The 26,242-nt window shown below is 36.1% G+C and overlaps 2 protein-coding genes across 16 annotated transcripts in view; both read left to right on the top strand.

Annotated features, from left to right (window-relative positions):
• The first annotated feature begins 6,972 nt into the window (after positions 1-6,972).
• LOC127876370 (uncharacterized) overlaps positions 6,973-26,242 on the top strand; it is a 66,713-nt gene continuing 47,443 nt past the window's right edge. For 14 of the 15 annotated variants that reach the window (XM_052421591.1, XM_052421640.1, XM_052421610.1 and 11 more), the window contains exon 1: positions 6,974-7,465. In XM_052421591.1, the coding sequence (XP_052277551.1) occupies positions 7,128-7,465 (338 nt within the window). In that variant the 5' untranslated portion in view covers positions 6,974-7,127. Of the gene's footprint in view, positions 7,466-26,242 lie in introns of all 15 variants that reach the window. The other variant, XM_052421629.1, reaches the window with a different exon arrangement.
• LOC127876461 (uncharacterized) lies at positions 24,668-25,812 on the top strand. The gene is made up of 2 exons (XM_052421767.1): positions 24,668-25,044; positions 25,276-25,812. Exons 1-2 carry the CDS (start codon positions 24,742-24,744, stop codon positions 25,492-25,494), a joined length of 522 nt encoding a protein of 173 aa, XP_052277727.1. The 5' UTR covers positions 24,668-24,741; the 3' UTR covers positions 25,495-25,812.

Below are 26,242 nucleotides of genomic sequence, written 5' to 3'. Positions count from 1 at the left end.
TCAGGGCTATATCTCAAATAGGCTAAAAGATTTAAACATAAAACTTCATGGTTGTGTAGAAATTAATGGGAAGATGAGCAATGCACAAGAACCATAACCCTTCACTTTTTTACGAGTTATTGCCCTTTGTTGTTGTTATGTCCCCGGATCGAATGATTGGGGGAATATTTTTTTGGCATGTCTGTCTGTCATTCTGTCACTCCGTCATTACGTCACTCTGTCATTCTTTCACAAAACTTTAACCTTGGTCACATTTTGAGTGGTGAAAGGTCAAGGTCATCTTTCAAGGCCAAAGGTAAAAACAAACAAAGTGGCGCATTCGGGGGCATTGCGTTTCTGACAAACACATCTCTTGTTATGGCTATTTCCTTATTAAGCAAAATATGTGTTTGTGTTTACAAATAAGAATGACGTAACTTTGATTGTCCATGAACTGTTTATGAATGAAGTCGACGTTATTTGATTTTCACAGTTGTGTTGATGTCACGTTTTCACGAAAAAGTGGAGGAAGTTAGGTCAATTTAATTCTCATTTATAACTTTTAAATGGGGGATAACTTATTAATACAATCGTGTTAGAATCGAAATAATCGATGAGCAAGTGTTGGTTATTGCAGTTATAACCAACAGTTTGTCATTCTGATGCTTGTTATAAAACCACTCAGGCTTCACCCTCTTGGTTTAATAACTACGCATCGGAACTCCAAACCATTGGTTTAATTACCGCAATAACCAACGCTTACACGTCGATTATTTCTTAAACATGTAGCTTTATTTCTGCTGTATCCTTGCCCGGAATGGTGCTTGTATTATGTAAGAGTAATAATTGTGTGTCTTGACAACCTTTGCTGGTTTCCAGAGTTTCCCCTCCCTAACAAGGATTAATTAATCTATAGGCAGTGGCTTTATGCGTTTGTTCCAAGTTGTGGTTTTGTTTCATTGTGTACACACCGGTCTTACTGACATGTGTACTAACGCGCAAGGAATTGTGGGTAGCACTTCTTTTACAAATGAAAAGTAAAAGCGAAAGTAAGTAAAGTAATTGTGCTTCTGAAAATCACTATCAGTCTTAATAGAGATTTAAAATCGCATTTAAACATATTAAATAACATTTCTTTAAACAACATTCCATTTTAAACACATATTTAACACCGTTTTTCTCATTATAAAAAAATATTCATTCCTATGTGGAACTATTTTGGTGGAAGCACAAATCCCCAAATCAGGGGAATGTGATGCGTCCTAGCATAGAGGTGACAATAACGTAGTGACGTCACCATCTATGTATAGAATGGGTTTTGTTTAGCATTCAATGTAAAAATAACAAACCTAGCATGATGTCGGTGAATAGATTTGAAAAGAAGCCTGGTATATTGTTGTAATCAGAACGGACCTGATTCTGAACTTCCCACCATTACAGGTAATACAACTAAAAAAGGACTGTGCACATTAGCGTTTGCTTCTTATTCTGAATTAATAAGACATTGAACATTATTTCAACAATAACTACAGTGGAACCCCTCTAAACTGGACGCCTCCGGGATCGAGAGGAAATTTCCGTTTAGAGAGGATTCCGGTTTAGAAGGGGCATTTACTTTTTTTCTATCAGAAGGTCAATTACATAGCTTAATGTGCAAAAAAACCCACTTTTAGCAAATTTGCATACTTTATTTATATATAACATTTATTCATATTGCATCATATAAGAAAAACACGTCGCTTAATCTGTTGATTCGAAAGCAATATCAGTCACAACATAGATCAAACAGTGCACCCTGAAACAAACAATTTTATACATGCATGCATGTGTTAGGTGAATTTACATTCTTTTCACACTGAAAAACATGTACGTTGACTTTTTTTGCATGATATCCCCAATCGTCGACTTTCCTATCCGATATTTCTCTGACAGCATCTTGAGTGTAGGTTTTGGCAACATCTCTGACTCTTTTATCAGTTTGATCTTGTCTTCTAGAGACATTTCCACGCGTAATCGCTTAAAGGAGGTTCGGACATTTTTAGTCTTAGTTATCTTAATTACCAATTTGAAAATATAAATGAATATCTAAATGCAACTGCTTCAAGAACTCTGCAAAATTAGCAATTGCAATAAACAACACAAAATGAAATAGCAAAAAGATTATTTAAATTTAGCACGGCTTCCTATATCAAAAACAAAACACACTAAAGAACTCTATGTTTGTTTTCAGTAATTATAATCGGTATTAAAACATCTATTGAGCAATATGTACATCACAGGACAAGTGTCTTTAAATTGTTTTGCGATTTTGTTTGGAAATTGTTCGACCACCTTTAATAATTTCACGCGTCTTTAATCCGCTATTCACAACTTTTTGACACTAGGTCTGAGGTGCAATAAACCGGCCCTGAGCAGTTTAGAGAGGTACAATAACGTATTGAATTACCCAATTTTGATCCACATAATGACCGGTATTCGGAATTGAGGGGATTCCGGTCTTGAGGAGATATTTTACGCATGGTTTTATAGGGAAAAAAATGGGACCGGACAATTTGTCCGGTTTAGAGAGGATTCAGGTAAAGAGAGGATCCGGTTTAGAGGGTTTCCACTGTATACTACAGCCGATGATAAGATGGCGTACAACTCTAAACCACTTCTATAATCGCTATAACAAAATATAAAAACAAAAACATATCAAACGCACAGCATTTTGTATACGTAAGTTTGGGTCAGCATCTGGTTTACACCAAAATGAGCTCTTAGGGTTACAATGTCAAAACAAACCTAGCATCTAGTCTGTATGACTAATAAATGAATGAGTCAATCATTGTTTGATATTTAATTGTTTAGATCTATTACTCGATTATCTTATTATGACTTTAGAATGTTTATGTGATATAATTAATACTTAATTGTTTTGTAAAGCAAATTTTCATCAGGATATTGTATGTGTTGCCTAATAAGAATCCAATAGTCTGACAGCATATGCATGTGTTGATGATTGCATACAAGTTTAATTTATTTTAACATGGTTCAAATAAAACAATTTGTCATCATACTTGCTTTACTTTCAACAAGTCTAAAAAGAGGTATTTCGGTGTTATTTTTACTAACTTTTTATCAATAAAACATTCATAGACAGTGCACACACATCTACAATGCTTGGGATCCCCATTTTTTGCAGAAAGCATCCCTGAAAATCGTTGACCCCCGTCTTGGGTACACCAACATTTCATATGAACTCTGCCCCAGGATAAAAGTCAAGGTTATTGTACAAGACAAAAGGAAAACACTCATATGGTCATTGCAATTAAATATATTTTCTTATTATTTGGTAGAAGTTACAAGCATGGTTTGAAAGAGTATAAAGTGCAAGAACCAGGTCCCTAGGTCCAAGGTTCACTGTTCAAGGTCATATGTGAAATATAAGAAACCAATCCATAAAACTTTGTTCTGTAAAGGGACCTTCTCAAAATGTCTGCATGTATCGAAATTTGTCATTAAATGCTTAAATATATTGATAAATGTAAACATTTGATCTAAAAGCTCTATTAACAAAAACTAGAAAAAAATAAAGAAAAAAAGTAACGCTCAACTGGGCTCGAATCACTGACCCCTGAAGTAAACGTTTATTGCTTAGCTCACTCTGCCATTCGTGCTCATTCTACAGGGAATAATCTACATGCGCGTCCCGCGTCTATGACGCACAAATATCGAAATGGACGCATAGTTTTGAAGTATGTGCGTCCACTTGGACGCATTGCTGAAACGAATCCGTTAACACATACGCGAATCACGATAAGTACGAACCATCTTGGGTATGAGTCAAAAGTGTAGCAATGAACGCTGAGTTTAACCGAATGAGGCTTGAAGACTGCAACAAGTCTTTTGATTGGCTCTAGTGGAGCCGCTGCTGTATAATAAGAACCAATTAGAATCAACCATTTAAATAGAGTGTGTTATGATATTTTCTAGAGTCCCTGGATGAAGGCCTACTTCAACTTTTTGTAACTTAGTCATAAATCATACAGAAATAATGCCTCCAAAATAAGGTGTTGAAGCTACATCCAAAACAAACAACTTTAAACTTAAATAACAGTAGGTCAACGGCTCGCAATTCAGACATTAACAATAACATTATCAGGCTCGCAATTCGGATGTTAACAATAATATTATCATTGACTCGAATCAAGTTGAAATTTTGTAACAGGTTACATTTATGTAACAGACACTTCAAGCCTATGTGAAGGCACACAAGATAGTGATAACACTGAATTTGTTTTTTTGGTTTCAAAATTCACTGTTTTAGAGATTATTAAAAGTTTAATGCAAAATATAGTTATTGAGCTAGTGTCACTTAAATGTTCTTCGTTACTTGGTATCTTTCAAAATTTGGGACCCATTCTATTTCAAGTTGGACTCATTAATTTTGGCCTGGGACTCATTGGTGTAAAATCTGCAAGTTCAGGGACCCATAGATAGTAAATTCTAGATTATTCCCTGATACTATGATTGTTATATTTTAAACTTAGCAATCCTGTAGTTTCATAAAATATAACAACAGCAGCAGAACTCTTCAAATTATTCAATCATACCACAGTAGTGGGGTCTGTTGATTGGTTGGTCTGTTGGTTTGCGCCAACTTTAATATTTGCACTAACTTTTGCAATATTGAAGATAGCAACTTGATATTTGGCATGCATATGTATCTCATAGAGCTGCACATTTTGAGTGGTGAAAGGTCAAGGTCAAGGTCATCCTTCAAGGTCAAAGGTCAAATATATGGGTCAAAATTGCTCATTTAATGTACACTTTTGCAATATTTCAATATTCAAGATAGCAACTTGATATTTGGCATGCATGTGTATCTCATGGAGTTGCACATTCTGAGTGGTGAAAGGTCAAGGTCATCCTTCAAGGTCAGATGTCAAATATATGTTGCCAAAATCGCTCATTTGATGAGTAATTTTGCAATATTGATGATAGCAACTTGATATTTGGCATTCATGTGTATCTCATGGAGTTGCACATTTTGAGTGGTGAAAGGTCAAGGTTAAGGTCATCCTTCAAGGTCAAATATATTGGTCAAAATTGCTTATGTAATGTCACTTCTGCAATATTGAAGCTAGCAATTTTATATATGACATGCATGTGTATCTTATGGAGCTGCACATTTTGAGTGGTGAAGGGTCAAGGTCATCCTTCAAGGTCAAACGTCATATACGGGGACATAGTGTTTCACAAACACATCTTGTTAAATCCTCAAAATATACATATAATGGATATTTTAGAGCATGGTAAATGTTCAGAATTACTGTTTCCTCACACATTTCATAACTACAACAAACATTTGCGAATCTGAAACATATTTGTTTAATTTTGTCAATTAACCAAAACGTGAAAAGCTCCCTTTACATAAGTTTGGCTAGCATAGGCAGAATATTACATTCGTTATATGTTGTATTGTTTAACATGTATTCTTTACATTAAGGCCCATGTCAAAGCCAAATTCAAGTTTAAACATCATAACATTGCCCATCTGAAATTATTTTAAATAAAATGTACTATTCTTATTATACTGGGCAGTCATTCCGCTTTTTAATCGAATTTCCTTAGTCAGTTTGTGATGTTAATGTCGTAATTATCTGTGATAATTTTTATGTCCCCCACTATAGTAGTGGGGGACATATTGTTTTTGCCCTGTCTGTTGGTCTGTTGGTCTGTCTGTTGGTCTGTCTGTTTGCGCCAACTTAAACATTTTGCAATAACTTTTGCTATATTGAAGATAGCAACTTCATATTTGGCATGCATGTGTATCTCATGAAGCTGCACATTTTGAGTGGTGAAAGGTCAAGGTCAAGGTCATCCTTCAAGGTCAGAGGTCAAATATATGTGGCCAAAATCGCTCATTTTATGACTACTTTTGCAATATTGAAGATAGCAACTTGATATTTTGCATGCATGTGTATCTCATGGTGCTGCACATTTTGAGTGGTGAAAGGTCAAGGTCATCCTTCAAGGTCAGAGGTCAAATATATGTGGCCCAAATCGCTTATTTTATAAATACTTTTGCAATATTCAAGATAGCATCTTGATATTTTGCATGCATGTGCATCTCATGGAGCTGCACATTTTGAGTGGTGAAAGGTCAAGGTCAAGGTCATCCTTCAAGGTCAGAGGTCAAATATATATGGCCCAAATCGCTTATTTTATGAATACTTTTGCAATATTGAAGATAGCAACTTGATATTTGGCATGCATGTGTTTCTCATGGAGCTGCACATTTTGAGTGGTGAAATGTCAAGGTCAAGGTCATCCTTTACAAGGTCAAGGTCATCCTACAAGGTCAAATATTATATAGGGGGACATTGTGTTTCGCAAACACATCTTGTTTATTTGCTAAAAATATTTTAATTACTTAAGTCATTTATAAACTTCATGTTGTATGTGCTGATTTGTAAATGTTATTTGCCTACAATATTGACCACCAATTCAAATATAACTAATGCTCAGTTTAAATCTGTGATATATTATTAAGCTCAATTTATGTCTCTCCATGTCATGCCACCATCAACAACGACCACAAGGGAAATAAGATATCACTCTCTTTATTGTGCAATCCTTGGTACTGTGTTGCGTGACATGGTTAATACTCATGTTTGTATTTGTATGTATTATTTTATGAATGCAACATGTTTGTTAATTGTGTTTGCACCATGATACGGAAATTAATCTATCTATCTATCTATTTGTACTATATGTTTGAAATAACTTGCTTTGCAGAATTCTGTGCTTTAAGTCAGTTTAAATTAGCATTTTATTCAATGCAGTTCTTCCAATTTCTTTCCAGTAGGTTTAAAGTAAACTGACGCTGTGCTTGTTCTCACGTGACAGTATACATTGTGACGTAGTGAGGCTTGTCACTAGTCCTACAAAACTGTGCCGCAGAGAGCTTTTCGGATTAAACGTTAAACAATGTTTTACAAGTTCACATGCAATTTTCTGAGTCATGTTAAAAGTGTTAAATGTTGATCAAATGTAAATAGTATATATGTATATGTATGTATATTATGTTTCTATACTTATGCAGGTTTGTTTGTAATAATAGTGTCAGAAAGTGACTTTGTTAAAACCAGTTAATTTTTAAAATGGCAACAAGTTCTCAGTCTTCAGTTGAGCTAGGTTCGCATGAAGTGAAGGACTATATTTGTAATGCCTGTGAAGACCAGAATAATGTTGAGACAAGTGCTGATTTCTATTGTAAACAGTGTGAACGGTTTTATTGTGGAAACTGTATTGATCCACATGGTAAAGTCTTTGCTAAACATACTACATTTGGAAGGGTCGAAAGAGATAAATGGCCAGTTTCAAAAAAGGTGGTGGATTTTCTACAAACTTGTGATGTTCATAAAGACCATAAAATTGACCAATTCTGCAACCTGCACAAACAGCTGTGCTGCCCACAGTGTGTATCTGATCAACACAGGTATTTAACTCTTCAGTTGTTCAGTTATTATAACAATATGATTAAAAAAATATTATTATGCCCCCCTTCGAAGAAGAGGGGGTATATTGCTTTGCTCATGTCGGTCGGTCGGTCGGTCTGTCGGTCGGTCTGTCGGTCCGTCCACCAGGTGGTTGTCAGACGATAACTCAAGAACGCTAAGGCCTAGGATCATGAAACTTCATAGGTACATTGATCATGACTCCCAGATGACCCCTATTGATTTTGAGGTCACTAGGTCAAAGGTCAAGGTCACTGTGACCTGAAATAGTAAAATGGTTTCCGGATGATAATTCAAGAACGCTTATGCCTAGGATCATGAAACTTGATTGGTACATTGATCATGACTCGCAGATGACCCCTATTGATTTTGAGGTCACTAGATTAAAGGTCAAGGTCACGGTGACCCGAAATAGTAAAATGGTTTCCGGATGATACCTCAAGGACACTTATGCCTAGGATCCTGAAACTTGATAGGTACATTGATCATGACTGGCAGATGACCCCTATTGATTTTCAGGTCACTAGGTCAAAGGTCAAGGTCACAGTGACCTGAAATAGTAAAATGGTTTCCTGACGATAACTCAAGAACGCTTATGGCTAGGATCATGAAACTTCATAGGTACATTGATTATGACTCGCAGATGACCCCTATTGATTTTCAGGTCACTAGGTCAAAGGTCATGGTCACAGTGACAAAAAACATATTTACAAAATGGCTGTCACTACAACTGAGAGGCCATATGGGGGGGCATGCATGTTTTACAAACAGCCCTTGTTTACATAAAGTTAGGCATTTAAACCCATACTCATCACGATGTAAATGCAATGAAAGAGTCGTTAATTCAAAGTTCATGTTCATTTTCAAACCCACTCACGAGTCTTTTAATTAAGAAATAGTATATATGCTTATATAGGGAGATATATTTTAATGTTGAAACTCATCATTTCAAACAGCGAAAAAAATGCGAGAAGTATTGATGACTGAAACATTTTTCTGTGAAATGATGTTTTTATGCCCCCCTTCGAAAAAGAGGAGGTATATTGCTTTGCACATGTCGGTCTGTCAGTTTTTCGGTCGGTCCGTCCTCCAGGTGGTTTACGGATGATATCTCAAGAACACTTATGCCTAGGATCATGAAACTACATAGGTACATTGATCATGACTCCCAGATGACTCCTATTGATTTTGAGGTCACTAGGTCAAAGGTCAAGGTCACGGTGACCTGAAATAGTAAAATAGTTTTTGGATGATAACTTAAGAACGCATACATGGTCAACAGGGCGAACTCTGAACAATATAACTAAAGCAACTGGTCTGTAATCCTAAATCTATAATTATCAGTCCAATGAAACATCATCATTTGAGTAAAATAAAGTGGATCAGTAAAAATATTATCAGAATATGAGATTTTTTTGTATATTAAATATTTTGTTAATGTTTAATTTTGTTGATTAATATCAATATAAGCAGGACAGGGTAGGTAATACCCTATTATATCTTTCTTATATACAGGGGAAACATGTTTAATAAATAGAGGATATTGGTTCATATCAGTGTGAGATCATTTGTTATTTTTTTAATTGTCCCTTGACATATTGCTTTTACATTCTGCATACTTGTTTTCCAACATCACCCCAACCTTTATAACCCCCCCCCCCCCCCAACCTCACCCCCCCCATTTTTTTTATAAACATCTAATAAATTACCACACCCCACATTATACATCCCTCTCACCACCACCCCCCCCCTTCCCCCCCTGCTCCCCCCCCCCCAATTTTTGTTTTTAAACTTCTAATAAATTACCACACCCCACATTATACCCCCCTCTCACTCCCCCTTACCCTTCCACCCCCCATTTTTTTAAACAACTTATAGATTACCACACCACACATTATACCCCCTTCTCACCCCCCTTACCCCCCACCCCCCCCAATAAGTTGTTTTTATTTTTTTAAACATCTTATAAATAACCACACCCCACATTTTACCTCCCTCTCACCCCCACCCCCCCTACCCCCCACCCCACCCCCATTTTTTTTAAATCTAATAAATTACCACACCCCATATTATACCCCCTCTCACCCCCCAATCCCCCTTCCCCCCACCCCTCCCAATTTTTTTTTAAACATCTTATAAATTACCCCACCCCACATTATACCACCCTCTCACCCCCAACCCCCCTCCCCCCGCCAACTCCCCCCCCCCCCCCAAAAAAAAAAGTGTTGTTTTTTTAACATCTAATAAATTACCACACCCCACATTATACCACCCTCTCACCCCCAACCCCCTCCCCCCACCCCCCCCCCCAAAAAAAAAAATTTTTTTTTTTAAACATCTTATAAATTACCACACCCCACTTTATACCCCCCTCTCACCCCCCACCCCCCAACCCCCACCCCCCATTTTTTTTTTTTTTTTTTTTTTTTTAAACATCTTATTAATTACCACACCTCACATTATACACCCTCTCACCCCCATCCCCCTATCCCCGAACCCCCCCCCTCCCCCAATTTTTTTTTCAAACATCTAATAAATTACCACAACCCACATTATACCCCACTCCCACTCCCACCTACTACCCCCCCCCCCCCCCCGAAAAAAATAAATTTGCTCAAGATGAGCAATTTCTCCTTTTATCACAACTATTTCTACCCTACCTGATCATTTCCTTAATATTCCATTACAATTTAATTGTCGTCTTTGACCTCTTTCAAATTGAGAAAGTCCAAAATGTGTCGTTTGGTAAAGGGTTAAGGCATTTTGATTCCTTTGGGTCTTGGGAATCAGTGTTTCAAATCACCTATGTTATAAGCAAAGGACCTGGGCAACAATTCCCGGGCTTTTTAGTCTGTTTAGTTAACACCGTTGTAACTTTTTCCATAAATTAAAAAGCTCACCCTTCCAACTTTAAAGCGCCCAGTGGGACGAGGGATAGAAAGAGAAAGTCACATGCTTAAGTACATTTCAACCCATGCGCATTTCACGTTTTTTTCGCATAAAAAAAACAGTGGAGCGATACAGGGCCATCATGGCCCTCTTGTCTAAGAAACATGCAAAGCCTCTGTCTATTGAGATTACTTTGTCTTCTTAGATGGCTTGCTGAACCTAATATTTAGTCCATAATTAATCACTTGTTCACGCATGTGAATACAAATAAGCAATAACAATCAAAGTTATAGCATTTATCAGAATAGAAATACAATTACATACAATTTAAATACAGTTTAATTGCAATTTAATTACACACTGATGAAATATGCACAGGAGCAAAATAACAAAAACTGTCTGGGGATAAAATAAAGTAACTACAAAAATCAAGTAAATATTCTTGTGTGTACACAATTTTAGAAAGTAGAATCACAGATTACAAGTTCCATATCATTGCAATGAATCTTAAACCTTTCATGTCAGGGTTAATAGTAGTCTGATTAAACAGTTTGAATTTATATGCAAATACTAATATACACAAAATATTTAATTATATTTTCTATTTAACCATACCTTTTATTTAACCCTTTCCCACTTAAAGAAAAGTGAACATTGCTATTTGTAATCAAAGTACTGACAGTACCGGTGTGACCATGCTTTTGAGAGGATGGATATAAAAGCATCAAGTTAAGTTTATCTACATCACCACAATCACCACAATTGTGTATGTTGGTACGAAAAAAAAATTTGGTACAAAAATTTTGCGAAAAAAATTTGGGTATGAAAACAAATTTGGGTACAAAAAAATATTTGGGAACAAAAAAATTGGGACCGAAAACAATTTGGGTACAAAAAATTTTAGGTACGGAAAAAAAAATTGAGGGAATGGGAAAGTAGTACCTTTGGGGAACTTGACCCACACTCTCACATTTTCGGCCCTTTCCGTCAAACATCAGATAAGTTCCTCGAAGGCAATAGTATGAATACACATTTCGGAAGCGGTAATGCGGTCCTACCTAAGCGCGTCAAAATGTAAGCGAAATATGTACACAAGTCTGTCAGGAATGATTGAATTAACGAAGAAAATCGTGTATTGATGTAAGTTTTTTGAAGAAATGTGAAGAAATGTGCAGAAAATATATTAAACAAGAGCTGTGTTTGTGAAACACAATGCCCCCTGCTGCGCAGCTTTGAAGCCATATATTTGACCTTTGACCTTGAAGGATGACCTTGACCTTTCACCACTCAAAATGTGCAGCTCCATGACATACACATGCATGCCGAATATGGAGTTGCTATCTTCAATATTGCAAAATTTGACCTTTGACCTTGACCTTGAAGGATGACCTTGACCTTTCACCAATTAATATGTGCAGCTCTATGAGATACGCATGCACGCCAATATTGAAAAAGTTATGGCCAATGTTAAAGTTTTTGGACAGACAGACAGACGCTTTATATTTGACATTTGACCTTGAAGGATGACCTTCACCTTTACCTTTCACAAATGAAAATGTGCAGCTCTTTGAGATGCACATGTATGCCAAATATCAAGTTGCTATGTTCAATATTAAAAAAGTTATGGCCATTAAAGTTTTCGGAGGGACGGACAGACTGACACACTGACTGACAGTTCAACTGATATAGGCCACCCTACCGGGGGCATAAAAAGCAATGGCGATATTTTTCTCAGCCACATAATTGTTAATAGTTTGATATCACAAAATGAAAGTGGAAGTAGAACTGTCAAAAATGACAACCTGTCAACGTGTTGTTTTTGCTGGCACGAGAGGGCGATTACACTCAATGTGTTCACATTTTGACCATAGGCTTTGTCAATGACCTTTATAGTAGTAGTGGAGTGTATGTCACCAGTACTACTACATGAATAATACATCAATCAGGTCAATGTGTTGGCTGCATATTACAACAATCAGGTCAATGTGTTGGCTGTATAATACAGCAATCAGATCAATTTGTTGGCTGCATAGTAAAACATTCAGGTCAATGTGTTTGCTGCATAATATAACAATCAGGACAATGTGTTCTTTGCATTATAAAACTATTCACCCCACCTACCCATCACTTCCACCCACTACCACCACCCACCGCCATCACCCACCACCACCACCAGCCAGCACTAACCAGCATCCACCACCCTAACCACCACCCACTATCACCACCACCACAACCCACCACTAACCACCACCCACCACCAACACCACCACTGCCAATCACTGCTACCACCACCACCACCCACCACAACCACCATCACCACCTCCACCACCCACCACTAACCACCACCCACCACCACCACCACCCACCATCACCACCACCATCGCCATCACCAACCACCAACCCCACCACCACCACCAACACCACCACACCACTACCATCCACCCACCACCTCAATCACCAACCATTAAACCAAACCACCCACCAACTAACCATCACCCACCACCAACACACACTCCAACACCACCACCCACCACTAACAACCTACGCCACCAACACCATCCACCATCACCACCACCACCACCCACCATAACCACTTCCATCGCCATCACCAACCATCTACCCCCCACCACCACCAACACCACCAACCCACTACCCACCACCCACCATCAACCAACCATTGAACACACAACACCCACCCACCACTAACCAATCACCCACCACCAACACCACACTCCACCACCCCACCCACCACTAAACCAACCTACGCACCCACAACCACCACCCATCACCACCACACATCCACCCACCATCACCACCACCATCGCCATCACCAACCACCAACCCCACCACCACCACCAACACCAACCCACCACTTACCATCACCCACCACCTCCATCACCAACCATTAACACCAACACCACCCACCACTAACCATCACCCACCACCAACACCACACTCCACCACCACCACCCACCACTAACCACCTACCGCCACCACAACCACCCACCATCACCACCACCACCACCCACCATAACCACTTCCATCGCCATCACCAACCATCTACCCCACCACCACCACCAACACCACCCACCACTAACCACCACCCACCATCACCAACCATTAACACCAACACCACCCACCACTAACCATCACCCAACACCACACTCCACCATCCACCACCACTGCCACTCACCGCTACCACCACCACCCACCATAACCGCCATGCACCCACCACCACCACCACCACCACCCACCACTAACCACCACCCACCAACCATCACCACCACCACAGCCATCACCAACCACTAGTGCTGCAACAATATAATGGTATATCGGTATATATCGCAATACGCAATCCGCATATTGTATTGCGATACGATTTTCATCTTACCGGTACGAAAATTGTACAAAAAATCATTCACATTTCGTCCAGAAAAGCCATCCGAAATAATGATAACAAGGTAAACAAAACAAAGCAGTGTAAATATTTTTTTTCGTAAAAATAGCATTCTGAAAAGTATATTATATGGAGTAACGTTGTTACATCGGAGCATTCGTTAGATGCTTTTGAACAGATTTTCGTTGAATTAATTGCGCACAGCTGTAAATGTTTCGTTCGATTTTGAATTGAGCATTATTAAATTTGTTATCCAAATTTTTGAAATAAGCTTCAAAATTTTAATGCTAATGCAACAATAAAAAATTATAGCGTCAAATAAAAAATTGCTTTATCCTTTGTCTCAATAAAAAGCGCGCACAAATTATACAGGCATGTAGAACGTCGCATGGAAAGTATGGGTGTATTTTGTGTTGTATAAAAATGGGAACATCACGTCAGGTGAATTACGCGTGTTCAGTGGAAAAAAAACGCCCGGGTCGGACGTTATTTCATCACATCTTTAAATAGTAACAAATGCCAAAATGTATATGATACTTAATAAAATTTGCGAATGTTTGTGTTTCTTGTTATTCTTGAGCACATTTACGGGTATATAGTAAATATTTACCAAAATTTGCTTTAAAACTGGAATATACGGGATTATCCGGTAATTGGCAAGTTATAATTTTGGTACAAGTTAGCAATAATATTCTTTACAGGAAACAGAGTGTCTTAATTAAGCTTTGGGCTTTTCAGCAATCAAGCTAAAATATAGAGACACTCAACAGTATAAATATATATGTTGTGTGCTTTACCCAAGAAGTCAAAGAAAAAAACTAGATGGTGTTTTTACTTCTAGAATCATTAAATAATTAGATAAAAGGTGAAAGTTGTAATTGTAAGAAAATGTCAAGTTGTAACTTTAGCCAATCTCTTGGAAAAATGACATTTCTGCTAGCCAAATAATTATGGTCAGTCTTTGTCTGCTTTTAATTGTTATACATTTTCTGAATTATTTTAAGCAGCATATTCAGAAGACCTTTTGAATACTATTCAGGCTTACATGCACCCTGCTTAAAAAAAAGAAAACTAGTGTGTTTTTAATACATTAGCTAGACTGGCTCATTCAATGTATTAAATATTGCATCACACAGATGTGTTGTCATTTAATGTGTCTATAACATTATCTCTAAACATCTTTTATTTATCTTTATATACAATATGAAAACAAAGAAAATCAAATCTTAATACTGTTCAGTTCATATGTGTTTAAACTTGTATGGTGTCCTATATTGGGTACATTTGTTCCAATTGGTTTTCATAGGTAAGATAACACTTTGTAGTTAAATTACTAAGCATAACAGTTAAAAACAGTTCTTTGCTTAAGCAACATTACTTTTAATCTGTGTTAGACATTTAGCCTCCTTCACTTAAACATAAATTTCAGCCCATGTATCAATATACACTAAACTCACTACATTTGGTCTTGCTCATCAATCTGTTTAACATTATCTAAATGTCAACTTTGTATCTTCCTTGCCACAGTTTGACAGATAATACAGTACAAACTCTTTAAAGGACCACCCATCATAACGACCAACTGGCTATTTCGACAACCGTTTTAAATCCCAAAGTGTTCCTTCTATATTTGATTGGTTGATACACTCACTTATTGAACCAACCTGCTTACATCTTTTATGACCACTTTAATCAGTACCAATCAAAATGTTTTATCATAATTGACACCTACCAAGCGACTAGTTACTTTCACTAAATTTGGGGTTTTGGCTCAATAGGAATTGTGTACGACGTCATTGTGACCCAATTAACAAGAACAGTATTGCATTTACTGTGAGGTGTTAGATTTTTCAGCCCTTGTTTTTGTTGTGATTCCTTAATTCTTGATTGAAAAAGAATTAATATGATCGAACAATGTATGTGTCATTTGGTTATTGTTTGGTACACACTTTAAAGATTAAAGACGACCAATAATTTAACAGTTAGGATTATTGTGTAAGAATGTTTTGTTGATGATTGATATAAAAATGGCCTGTATGCCATACTGTTATTCAAATCGGTTAAGCAAACACTGAAAGAGTTGTTTTTAAAAGAAAAGATTGATTAAATCAACACGAGTAATGGGAAATTCCATGGGCAGTGGGCCATTTAATGGGTATTGGAAAGAAGGAGGTGTGTCATTTTTTATTTTGTTCCGTTCCTCCAAAACATTATTTAATCGGCTCTGTTCGCTTTTTTTTATAGTTGAACATTTATCTGTTTTATAAAATGTGTATGCAGCTGATAACCTATTAACAATATTGTGACAACAAAACTTGTTCATAAAAGTTGTTCCCATTTTGTTTCATTATTTTCTACTGTATATTGTTGTGTCAGCTGAATCAGTGACTCTTTGTATCAGCATTAACCATCGAAAAATTTACGCTCACATTAGAAATTGTTCGTTATGAGAAACTTTCCTGTTTAAGCTATGCTAAAGTTCATGCAAACAGACTTACGTTCATTGAATATTGAACCATGTGTAGTATCGGTCCATCATGGAAACTCAGCAATTAAGACTACCTTGCTGTTTAGACCACTTTTAAAAAGTCCCGCATGTGGTTTTAATATCTATAAGGTTTCACTGTGTATTCAATATTCACGTGACCCAATAGTCCAATTACAGTAACCATGTTCACTGCTATCAGACCGTTGAATGTCATTTGAGAATTAAGTTGGTTTATGTTCAGTTCAAACATAATTGAGGTTCATCTTGATTTCTAATCAAGACAGAATTCGTGATTGCTTGACTGTTTTAATACACAAACTATTAAATTTGGTATTTTCTGGACTATTTTTTTCAATTCACAGATATACTTTAAAATTAAGAATTTGCCTTTAAACAAATTGTTACGTTTTGTTTACTAAGTCAATTATTAAAATGGCAGCATTTTATATCGCTCCTCTTGCCATAGGCTCTGATGAAGTTAAGGATTAATTGTATTTGTTCGTCACGCAAAGAGCAAGCAAATGCAGATTTTTACTGCAAAACATGTTTGAAACTTTATTGTGGGAAATGTATTCAGTTGCATGATAAGTGGTTTAAAAAACATTCAGCGTATGGAAGGAATGACATGAAAGAATGGCCAGTTTCGAAACAGGTGGAAGAATTTCTATTGAAGTGTCAAGCGCACAAGGACGACAAAATTGAAATATGTGATGACCACAGTCAGTTGTGCTGCACAAAGTGTGCCTTCAATGATCACAGGTATTGCTGAAATACTTAAAATGGCACATAAATGTGTTTAGAAATCAATTAACTATATAATGTCACAATTTTAATGAGAATTAAGTATTGTCAAGTTTGCAATTTTGATTTATCGTATTTTAACAAACACATTTTTTCCTGATTTTTTTTGTGAAAAGTATCAAATACAATGAAATTAATTACGACTACACTTTCTTTCAAATGTTTGGAAATGACTTATGAAATTAATTTGAAATTGTGTCTTTTCTGGACTTGTTTATTGTATTCACAGAAATACTGTATAATTAAGAAATTTCCTGAACTTCTTATTCATGGGAGTTTAATATTTCCTATGATGGCATTTATAACCTGTGTCCTTAAAGCGGGTATATACCATTTTTTATATGTGTTAAATTGTAATATATTGATAAAATATGTTACAATAACACAAAATAGGCAAGAACAATTATACATTAAAGCCGAATTTCATAAAATGCAGCAAAGACAAATTAGCGCCCCGAGCCGATAGTGACGTACATATTTTCCTACAATAACCGAAGCATTCGTCTTTGTATTATAAACCGTTAAACTACGAGGGGTGTTCCAGAAGTTCGTGGATTTTCGCTATAACTTATTAGTTTGCTGGTAAGTCAATGAAATTTACATATTATACAAACCAATTATTAAAGACTTTATATATAAGCTTAAATTGCATGAATTTCATAAAGCGCGTTTGAAACGCGTTGCCATAGAGATCTCAGTAACGACATGCAGCGCACGCGTGTATTTTATTATAAGTATGAGCATTACGAGAATTTAAATTTGGTTTAAATGTCGTTGATAAACAGAATTTACGGCAAATTTCACGTTACAGCGCCTAAGTCCTCCTTACAGCCCGGATTTGGCCCATATGGACTTCCGCATCTTCCCGGAAGTTAAATCACAGTTGCACTTTGCAAGTAAACAGGAACTTACAGTTGCAGCAAAGAGAATCGTGTCGTCTTTTGACGCTGACTGGTATAGAGACACTTTTGACAAGTGGATTTCCCGACACATAAAGTGCATTCGCGTTGGAGGTGATTATGTGGAAAAGATTTGACAGTTGTTAACTTCATAACGTCATTGACGTTGAACTGAAACGTTACACATGCATTGGTGTGCGCATTGTGCACATGTTTAAATCTCTGATATATATTTATTGTTTTATGTATTTCCATGATATTTGGAGAGTATATTTGGAAAGGACGAAATATTCTTAACATGCTATTTGTTTGTCCATTTATGTCACCAAATGAAAGTTATAGCGAAAATCCATGAACTTCTGGAACACCCCTCGTAAGTTTAGATGCACATCATACATGTATGGTATACATGCTGGCGAATACGGCTGTACAGCCGTTATCAATTTCAGAATGAAATATCTGGCTTATTTCGCATTTTTCGACACATGTTCTTCTTAACTTTTATTTTAATTTATATTGAAATATACTTATAATAAGTTTTTTACACAGTTTATATAAATTCATAAATATTTGACAAAATCGTATATACCCGCTTTAATAACCATGCATCAGAAAAACAAGAAATTTGAAGGTGGGTTTCAATTCAAACAGTACAGAGCTAAATTTTAGTATAAATGCTCAGGTATGGGAGGTATTTTAGCTTGGAGTTATTATAGAATAGATTTACATTATACACTGGGTTCTTTGTCGAAAGTAGATCTCATGTTTGATTTATGATTGTATTGTTTGAACTTGTAAAACAAAGTGCATTCAACACAAATTATGAGCTCTATAATCACTGTCAGACCAGTCACACTGCATGAGCAATTCTCACAAGCCTTTTAGACAACACTACCTTTATGTGTACTAGAATTCTTTTCTAGTGTTTTGTTGCCAATTTTGAAGAAATCTCTATCCAGCTGCAATAAGAAATTAAAGCTGTCAAGAAACTACTTATGATTACCTAGATTACTTCCATTACCTAGAAAAAGTGATTGCCTGGTTTAAGAGCCCTGTATATTTTTATGCCCCCCTTCGTAGAAGAGGGGGTATATTGTTTTGCACGTGTCGGTTCGTATGTCCGTCCTTATGTCCGTCCACCAGATGGTTTCTGGATGATAACTAAAGAACGCTTAGGCCTAGGATCATGAAACTTCATAGGTACGTTGATCATGACTCGCAGATGACCCCTCTTGATTTTCAGGTCACTAGGTCAAATGTCAAGGTCACGGTGACCCGAAATAGTAAAATGGTTTCCGGATGATAACTCAAGAACGCTTATGCCTAGGCTCATGAAACTTCATAGGTACATTGATCATGACTTGCAGATGACCTCTATTGATTTTCAGCTCACTAGGTCAAAGGTCAAGGCCATAACCTTGTCATTAGTGCATATGATTTACTGTACACCCAGTGAGCATATATGTCATAGCCTTGTCATGGTAGTGGGTAATATCAAAACACAAATTCATTCAACATCTTTTAAAAACCCAGCTTTTAACTTAAATGACCTTTACATAACGCCAACAAACCCGAATGAATACACTCCATTCATTCCATTGGCTGATTTGAACAGTATCCCCCAGAACATTAGCAACATAACCACCTCTGTAGTATCGGATGAAACACTAATCAGAGTAGGGAAATGCTGACTTCTTTTTTCATATTCATTTTGGCTCAGTAACAGTTAGGCATTTACAGTAACAGATAAATTTCGCCTCCAATACGTTCAGGGTCCATGCTTGGTCAGTAAATTGTCAGGGGAAGATGGACTGTACTATTAATAAATACCTCATGTTGATAATACAATATTTCTTTTTAAGATATCAAATAACAATCCCATGAATTTTATGGAAATAAATTATTGAAAACCTAAAATATATTGGTAAATGTTGTTTGACTTGCATTTGTCTTGCAATTACCAAAATAATATAGTTTGCATGCTAGATCTGAAATCATTGATTGTCTAGTCACACATACATGACGTACATGTATGCACTCAGTCTGTTTGAAAATCTTTCCTGTAATCCTGAATAGGCAACTGACATTTGCCATTTGGCTATAAATAACTCAGTGTGACTTCAATTTTCTATAAGAAAGTATTGTGGTTTGATGTTCCATTAACAAGATGCAGAGATTTGTAAATAACAGTGTCATGTACAAATGGGTCTTATGCAATATGCTGCTAGCGTAGCTCCAGTCCAGCAGTCTTCAATATGCTGCCAGCGTAGCTCCAGTCCAGCAGTCTTTTCAGGATATGCATTATGTAGAGGATACTCAGGAGATATCACGAAATCTTTAGCTACGCTGGCCAAATATGCTATAAGACCAATTTTTGCATGACGGGGATGTAATAGTTTTATTTGAATGTGTTAGTTTAGTTTAAACTTATTTATTTTAGCTCGATTGCATAGAAAGTAATTCCTACTTATTTGAAATGCTCTCGAGTCCGTTTCCTGGGCCTAGAACCAGTACTTGGTGTCTATATGGGAGATGGAAAGATGGAATGTGTTAAAGGGAAATGTATCTTAATCAAACATTAAATCTTGTCGCTGCAGTCAATTCCTGATCTCCAATTCAAGACGTTTATAATTTAAGCGGGTGCACTCTTCCCATTCGTAGTAAAAACAACTATTATTCTCTAAACGATTATTTGTGTCCTCTTTTCCAATGCCGTTGTTACATGTATGTCAACATGTAAGAGCCGGATCAGCAAAATCAGCGGGGATCTGTACATTTTAAAATAAAAAATGGATTGTTTTGCAGATTTTTAGGAAAATATGGTCTGATAAACAGAAAAACAGGTTACTGTCCCAGCGTTTTGTAATATATTAGGCTCGGCACGAATAAAATAACGGCTCGGCAAGCCTCGCCATTATATTATTCTAAGTCTCGCTTGATATTTCATAAAACGATGGGACAGTAACCTGTTATTCTCTATTTATCATACCACCGCTTTGATATCTGCCTGCATGAAGTTGCCTGATATATTTTTGTATTATGCCACTTTACTGCACATTTATGTTGGAGATGCTGACATGATCTTTTAAAGTGTTATCAGATACCCCATCCGATAACACTTTTAAGCTCTGCCCATTAATTTATTTTTTTTAACTCCGCCCACATTTGGGTTCACCATTATTTTGTGCAGCATTCAATGTTTGCTTAGTCCCGCCCATACTGAGAACTACTTTTTTGGAGGCGTGGAATATCGCTTACGTCGTTAAAATGTAAACAAACTGAACCATTCATATTGTATTCAGAAAATCCACAACTAGTAAGTAATAATTAAAACTTTAAGTTTATAAAAAATGGAAAGCATGAAAGAAATGAGCATTCATCTATGGGAAAAATATAACAAATACAAATTTGGGCCTCACTTGCTTCACTTAAAAAGAACAAAAATTATACAGCATAATAAGAATCATTTAATTTAACAAAAATAAACTTAATAGGTTTTAATAAAAAAAAATAAACATGACAGATTTGATCAAAAGAAGAAGTCAGGAAAACTTATACTTTAAAGATGCAAATGTGTTTCTTTTTTGTGTCACTCTTTAAATAGCAAGGCAAAAAAGTGAATATCATACACAAAAAATTAATGTCAACAAAGAAAAAAATATTTATTTGAAATAAGATCTATAACATTCAAAGATAAAACAATAACATAAAAACACTTTACTCAATAATAAATTTGTTGAAAAAAGTTTCTTTTGGGAGAATGTTCATGAACTATCAAAAGATGTGGTTGCAACTTTCTGCAAATAAAATGTAAAAAAAACTATATTGTATAATTAAATCTAACAAACCCAATATTGAGACAAAATGTCAAAATAGAGATTATTAAAATAACATTTTTATAGCACAACTTGAACAAATTACAATTTAGACAGGCACACAATATCATTATAAAAAAATGATAATATAGGCATATGAACTGGCAGATAAAAAATAATTAAGAATTTCTTTAAACTGAAAACCTTTTTATAATAGACTAGGGGCTTTTTCTTCATTAGCAAATGGCTTTTTTTGCACAAATTTGATGCAAATGTTCAATATTTAAAAAGTAAGCGACTATTTTTTTCCACATTTTTTACAGTTTATAGCAACTTTTTTTTTTTCACAATTTTGAACAGTTCGAGACACATTTTTACAAATTTGAACAATGTGCAACTTATTTTTTTCTCAATTTGAACAGTAACAACTAATTTGTTCACAATTTTGAACAGTGTGCAGCTTATTTTTCCACAACTTTCAAGATTGAGCGGCTAATTTTTCACAATTTTCAACATTGCGCGACTCATTTTTCACAATACTCAACATTGCGCAACTCATTTTTTCACAATTTTCAATAGTTTGCGACTGATATTTTATGACTTTTAAATGTGCGACTCATGTTTTCACAATTTTGAATAGTCACCACCCATTTTTCACAACTGTGAACAGTGCGCGACTCATTTGTTCACAATATGAACAGTGTGCGACAAATTTTTTCACAAACTGAGGGGGCAAAGGTAGCTGCTCAAAGATGAGAAAAGCCAACTGCCAGAAATTTTATTCAAAAAATAGCCCCATTGCTTTTCGGAGCTAAACAACCCATTCTATTTTCAACAAGCACACAGACCAATGACAGTAGGACTACTGGCACTGACCGTTGGTTAATCAGAATAAAAATGGCTGTCAAAAATTGCAAAAATAATGAAACATGTGTAATGTGTATGTATAACGATGAAACTTACCAACCACTCGACCAGGAAACATATGGCTGCACAGACTATGTGGGATTCAGGATGCTCTCCCACTGATATCATGCATATCATTGGTCACAATAATGTACACATCATTAATCTCAGCAATATGTATCTCCAACTCCAAACACACAGCTTGCAAAATCGCTGAATATTGCACAAAAGCAGCTTCCTTAGAAAGTTCAAAATCCACAAGCAGTTGCGTTCCCCACCCACTTTGCCTTCGCAGCGAAACCGTTAACATCTCAATACTAAACGTATACTACGGAGATGGACAAGTTGACAAATAAATCACTCTTATCACTTCCAATTAGCGCAGTGCGTTAAAATCCAGTTCCATTTAGTTATTGTCGTTATTGTTTGAGATTTTCACTCTACACATTCGCTTTGAAAATAGCGATTGGTGTGTACTTGGAAGTACATGTACACGTTGAATGTGTAATTATAAACAATATATTTGTTATTCGTTTTTAGTGCAGAAATTGTAATTTTAAGTATCAATTTCTCGCTTCAATTTTTATGTCCCCCACTATAGTAGTGGGGGACATATTGTTTTTGCCCTGTCTGTTGGTCTGTTGGTTGGTCTGTTGGTTGGTCGGTTGGTTGGTTGGTTTGCGCCAACTTTAACATTTGCAATAACTTTTGAAATATTGAAGATAGGAACTTGATATTTGGCATGCATATGTATCTCATGGAGCTGCCCATTTTGAGTGGTGAAAGGTCAAGGTCATCCTTCAAGGTCAAAGGTCAAATATATGGGTCAAAATCGCTCATTTAATGTTCACTTTTGCAGTATTTCAATATTCAAGATAACAACTTGATATTTGGGATGCATGTGTATCTTATGGAGCTGCACAATTTGAGTGGTGAAAGGTCAAGGTCATCCTTCAAGGTCAGATGTCAAATATATGTGGCCAAAATCGCTCATTTTAGGAGTACTTTTGCAATATTGAAGATAGCAACTTGATATTTGGCATGCATGTGTATCTCATGGAGCTGCACATTTTGATTGGTGAAAGGTCAAGTTCATATTTCAAGGTCAAATATATGGGTCAAAATTGCTCATGTAATGTCACTTCTGCAATATTGAAGCTAACAATTTTATATTTGAAATGCATGTGTATCTCATGGAGCTGCACATTTTGAGTGGTGAAGGGTCAAGGTCAAGGTCATCCTACAAGGTCAAACATCATATAGGGGGACATTGTTTTTCACAAATACATCTTGTTTTATTTAGTTAAATTACAAGCATTTAAATTTTATTTTTTGTTGCTTACTTGTGAACTATTATTTATGTGTAAATATGCATAAATGCTAGTGGATGTAATCAGGGTGCTACTAATTTGCATATTTTACTACAGTACATCAATGAAATTAAGCGGTTGTTTGTTGTTGTTTGTTTTGTTAATATTTTCTTATTTACTTAAATGTGGCATAATAAATAGAATATATGGTTGGTGACTTTTGATATCATGTGATATAAAAAGTCACCAACCATATATTCTCTATTTATATCATGGTCAACAGGAAGTTCTTATATCAGTCATGTGTGGAGAATGGTCATATTACTCAGAAGCAGCTATAAAGTAATCATTTTTAGTACAATGGAATCAGTTTCAACAAAACAAACAATTTGATACCAAGATGTCATATATGTTAAAGATAAAGTGCAACACAAACAGTAAATAAACACATTTTTTGCAAATATTAAGTGTGTGCGTGCTCATGACGTCATTATTAACACGTCAAACGACAAAATTCATCTTCATTCCCACTTAAACTGCAGCTTTTTAGCAATTTTGTCATTATTTCGTTAAAATCGGGGACGTAGAGGTACGATAAACAGAAAAGCAGGTTATTCTTTATATTTACTAACACTATTGTCCGATACGTAAACTGAGTTACTTTCCCTTGAATACTCTTCAAATTGGAAATGCGCAGACGACTGCATTTCACTTCCGGGGTGTTCACAGATAAAGATCGATAAACGAAAACAATGGATGACGCAGTGAAAAAGAAAGCGAGAAAGACTCGAAAATATTGTTGTATTTGTAAAGGAATTTATAGAGGCATGATAATTGATGACAGAAAAGTGTCTATGCATCGATTTCCACAGGATAAATGTTTAAAACGAGTGTGGATTCAGCGATGTAAGACCGTGATGAGAACATTTAAGTGGAATGCCAACAAGTTTCTGTGCAGCGAGCACTTTGTTGGATTAAGAGGGCCAACTGAAAATAATCCGTTGCCATCGATGTTTCCAACAGAAAGCGGAGACACAAAGACATTCCCAACAACAGTAAGTTACTCAACAATGAATCGTTGGACATTTCTTCAAAGTACAATTTATCTTAAAGGGACTTTTTTACCGATTCTCTCCATTTTCAAATATGTAAATAAACGTTTTTCATTTTCACTACACACATTTTCTCTGCATTACGATTAACTGGACACCAGCAGTGCATGTACATTTATTATATTTAATAGAGATATACTTGAGGCTTTATTTTGCTGATTGTTATTTTTACAGTCTCTTGAGAGCACTGACTGTAACAACAACAGTGATGTCAGTGATGATATTAGCCTCAACGATGCTTTCCTCACAATTGAGTCTGACGATGATGAGAACTACCAACCCGGACCGCATTTCAACGTACCAGATATAGAGACCATCATGGAGGTTTCAGCCTACCTACACGATTACTGTGCATTACCTGTGTTGGCGCCTAAAAAAACTGGAACAAGGTAATATTTAAACTGGCCACAGGCGCATATGTACATACGTGTAGTATAATTAAAAAATAAATATCATTATATTTTTCTATAGGTTACATTTATAATTAAAAATAAATAAATTGCTGATTAAGCATAAATACTTTGTTAAGAACACAACTCAATACATTTAAAAATTAACACAGGTTATCAACTTAAATTTTAAACATTAGTTTTCAATGGCTTATCATCAGTTATGAGCTCCTGCAGCGCTAAATATATTTTATAGACTTACTTGACAAATGATTTATAACTTATAATTATAGTAAATAATTTTTTTCAGGGCCACGTATGTTCAGGCAGAACCAGATATGAGGTACGGAAGTACACAAACAGAGACTGATCCTATAAAAAAATACACAACCAGTTCAACACAGACAAAAACACACACATGTGAAGTTGGCATTCAGTGTTCCTTGCCGTTGCTAACGTACTATGATGTTAAAGACAAAGATGAACAGTTGTGCTTCTATACAGGTATACCCAGTAATGAACATTTTCAAGCTGTCTTTGACGAAATAAAGGACAACGCAGAAGAACAGACCTCACGAAGGAAAGTAAGCTACACTACGAATCAAGGAGGTCGACCGCGCAGCTTGTCAGTGATAAACGAGTTCTTCATGGTATTGATGAGACTGCGCTTAGGACTTCTGATTGAAGATTTAGCCTTTCGATTCTGTTTGTCAAAATCACAGTGTAGTGACATTGTTAACCGGTGGATTGAC

The sequence above is a fragment of the Dreissena polymorpha genome, chromosome 1, assembly GCF_020536995.1.
Source record: "Dreissena polymorpha isolate Duluth1 chromosome 1, UMN_Dpol_1.0, whole genome shotgun sequence".
NCBI classification, from domain to species: domain Eukaryota; kingdom Metazoa; phylum Mollusca; class Bivalvia; order Myida; family Dreissenidae; genus Dreissena; species Dreissena polymorpha.
Note: the sequence above shows the minus strand (reverse complement) of the source record. Positions and strands in the feature narration are given on the sequence as shown.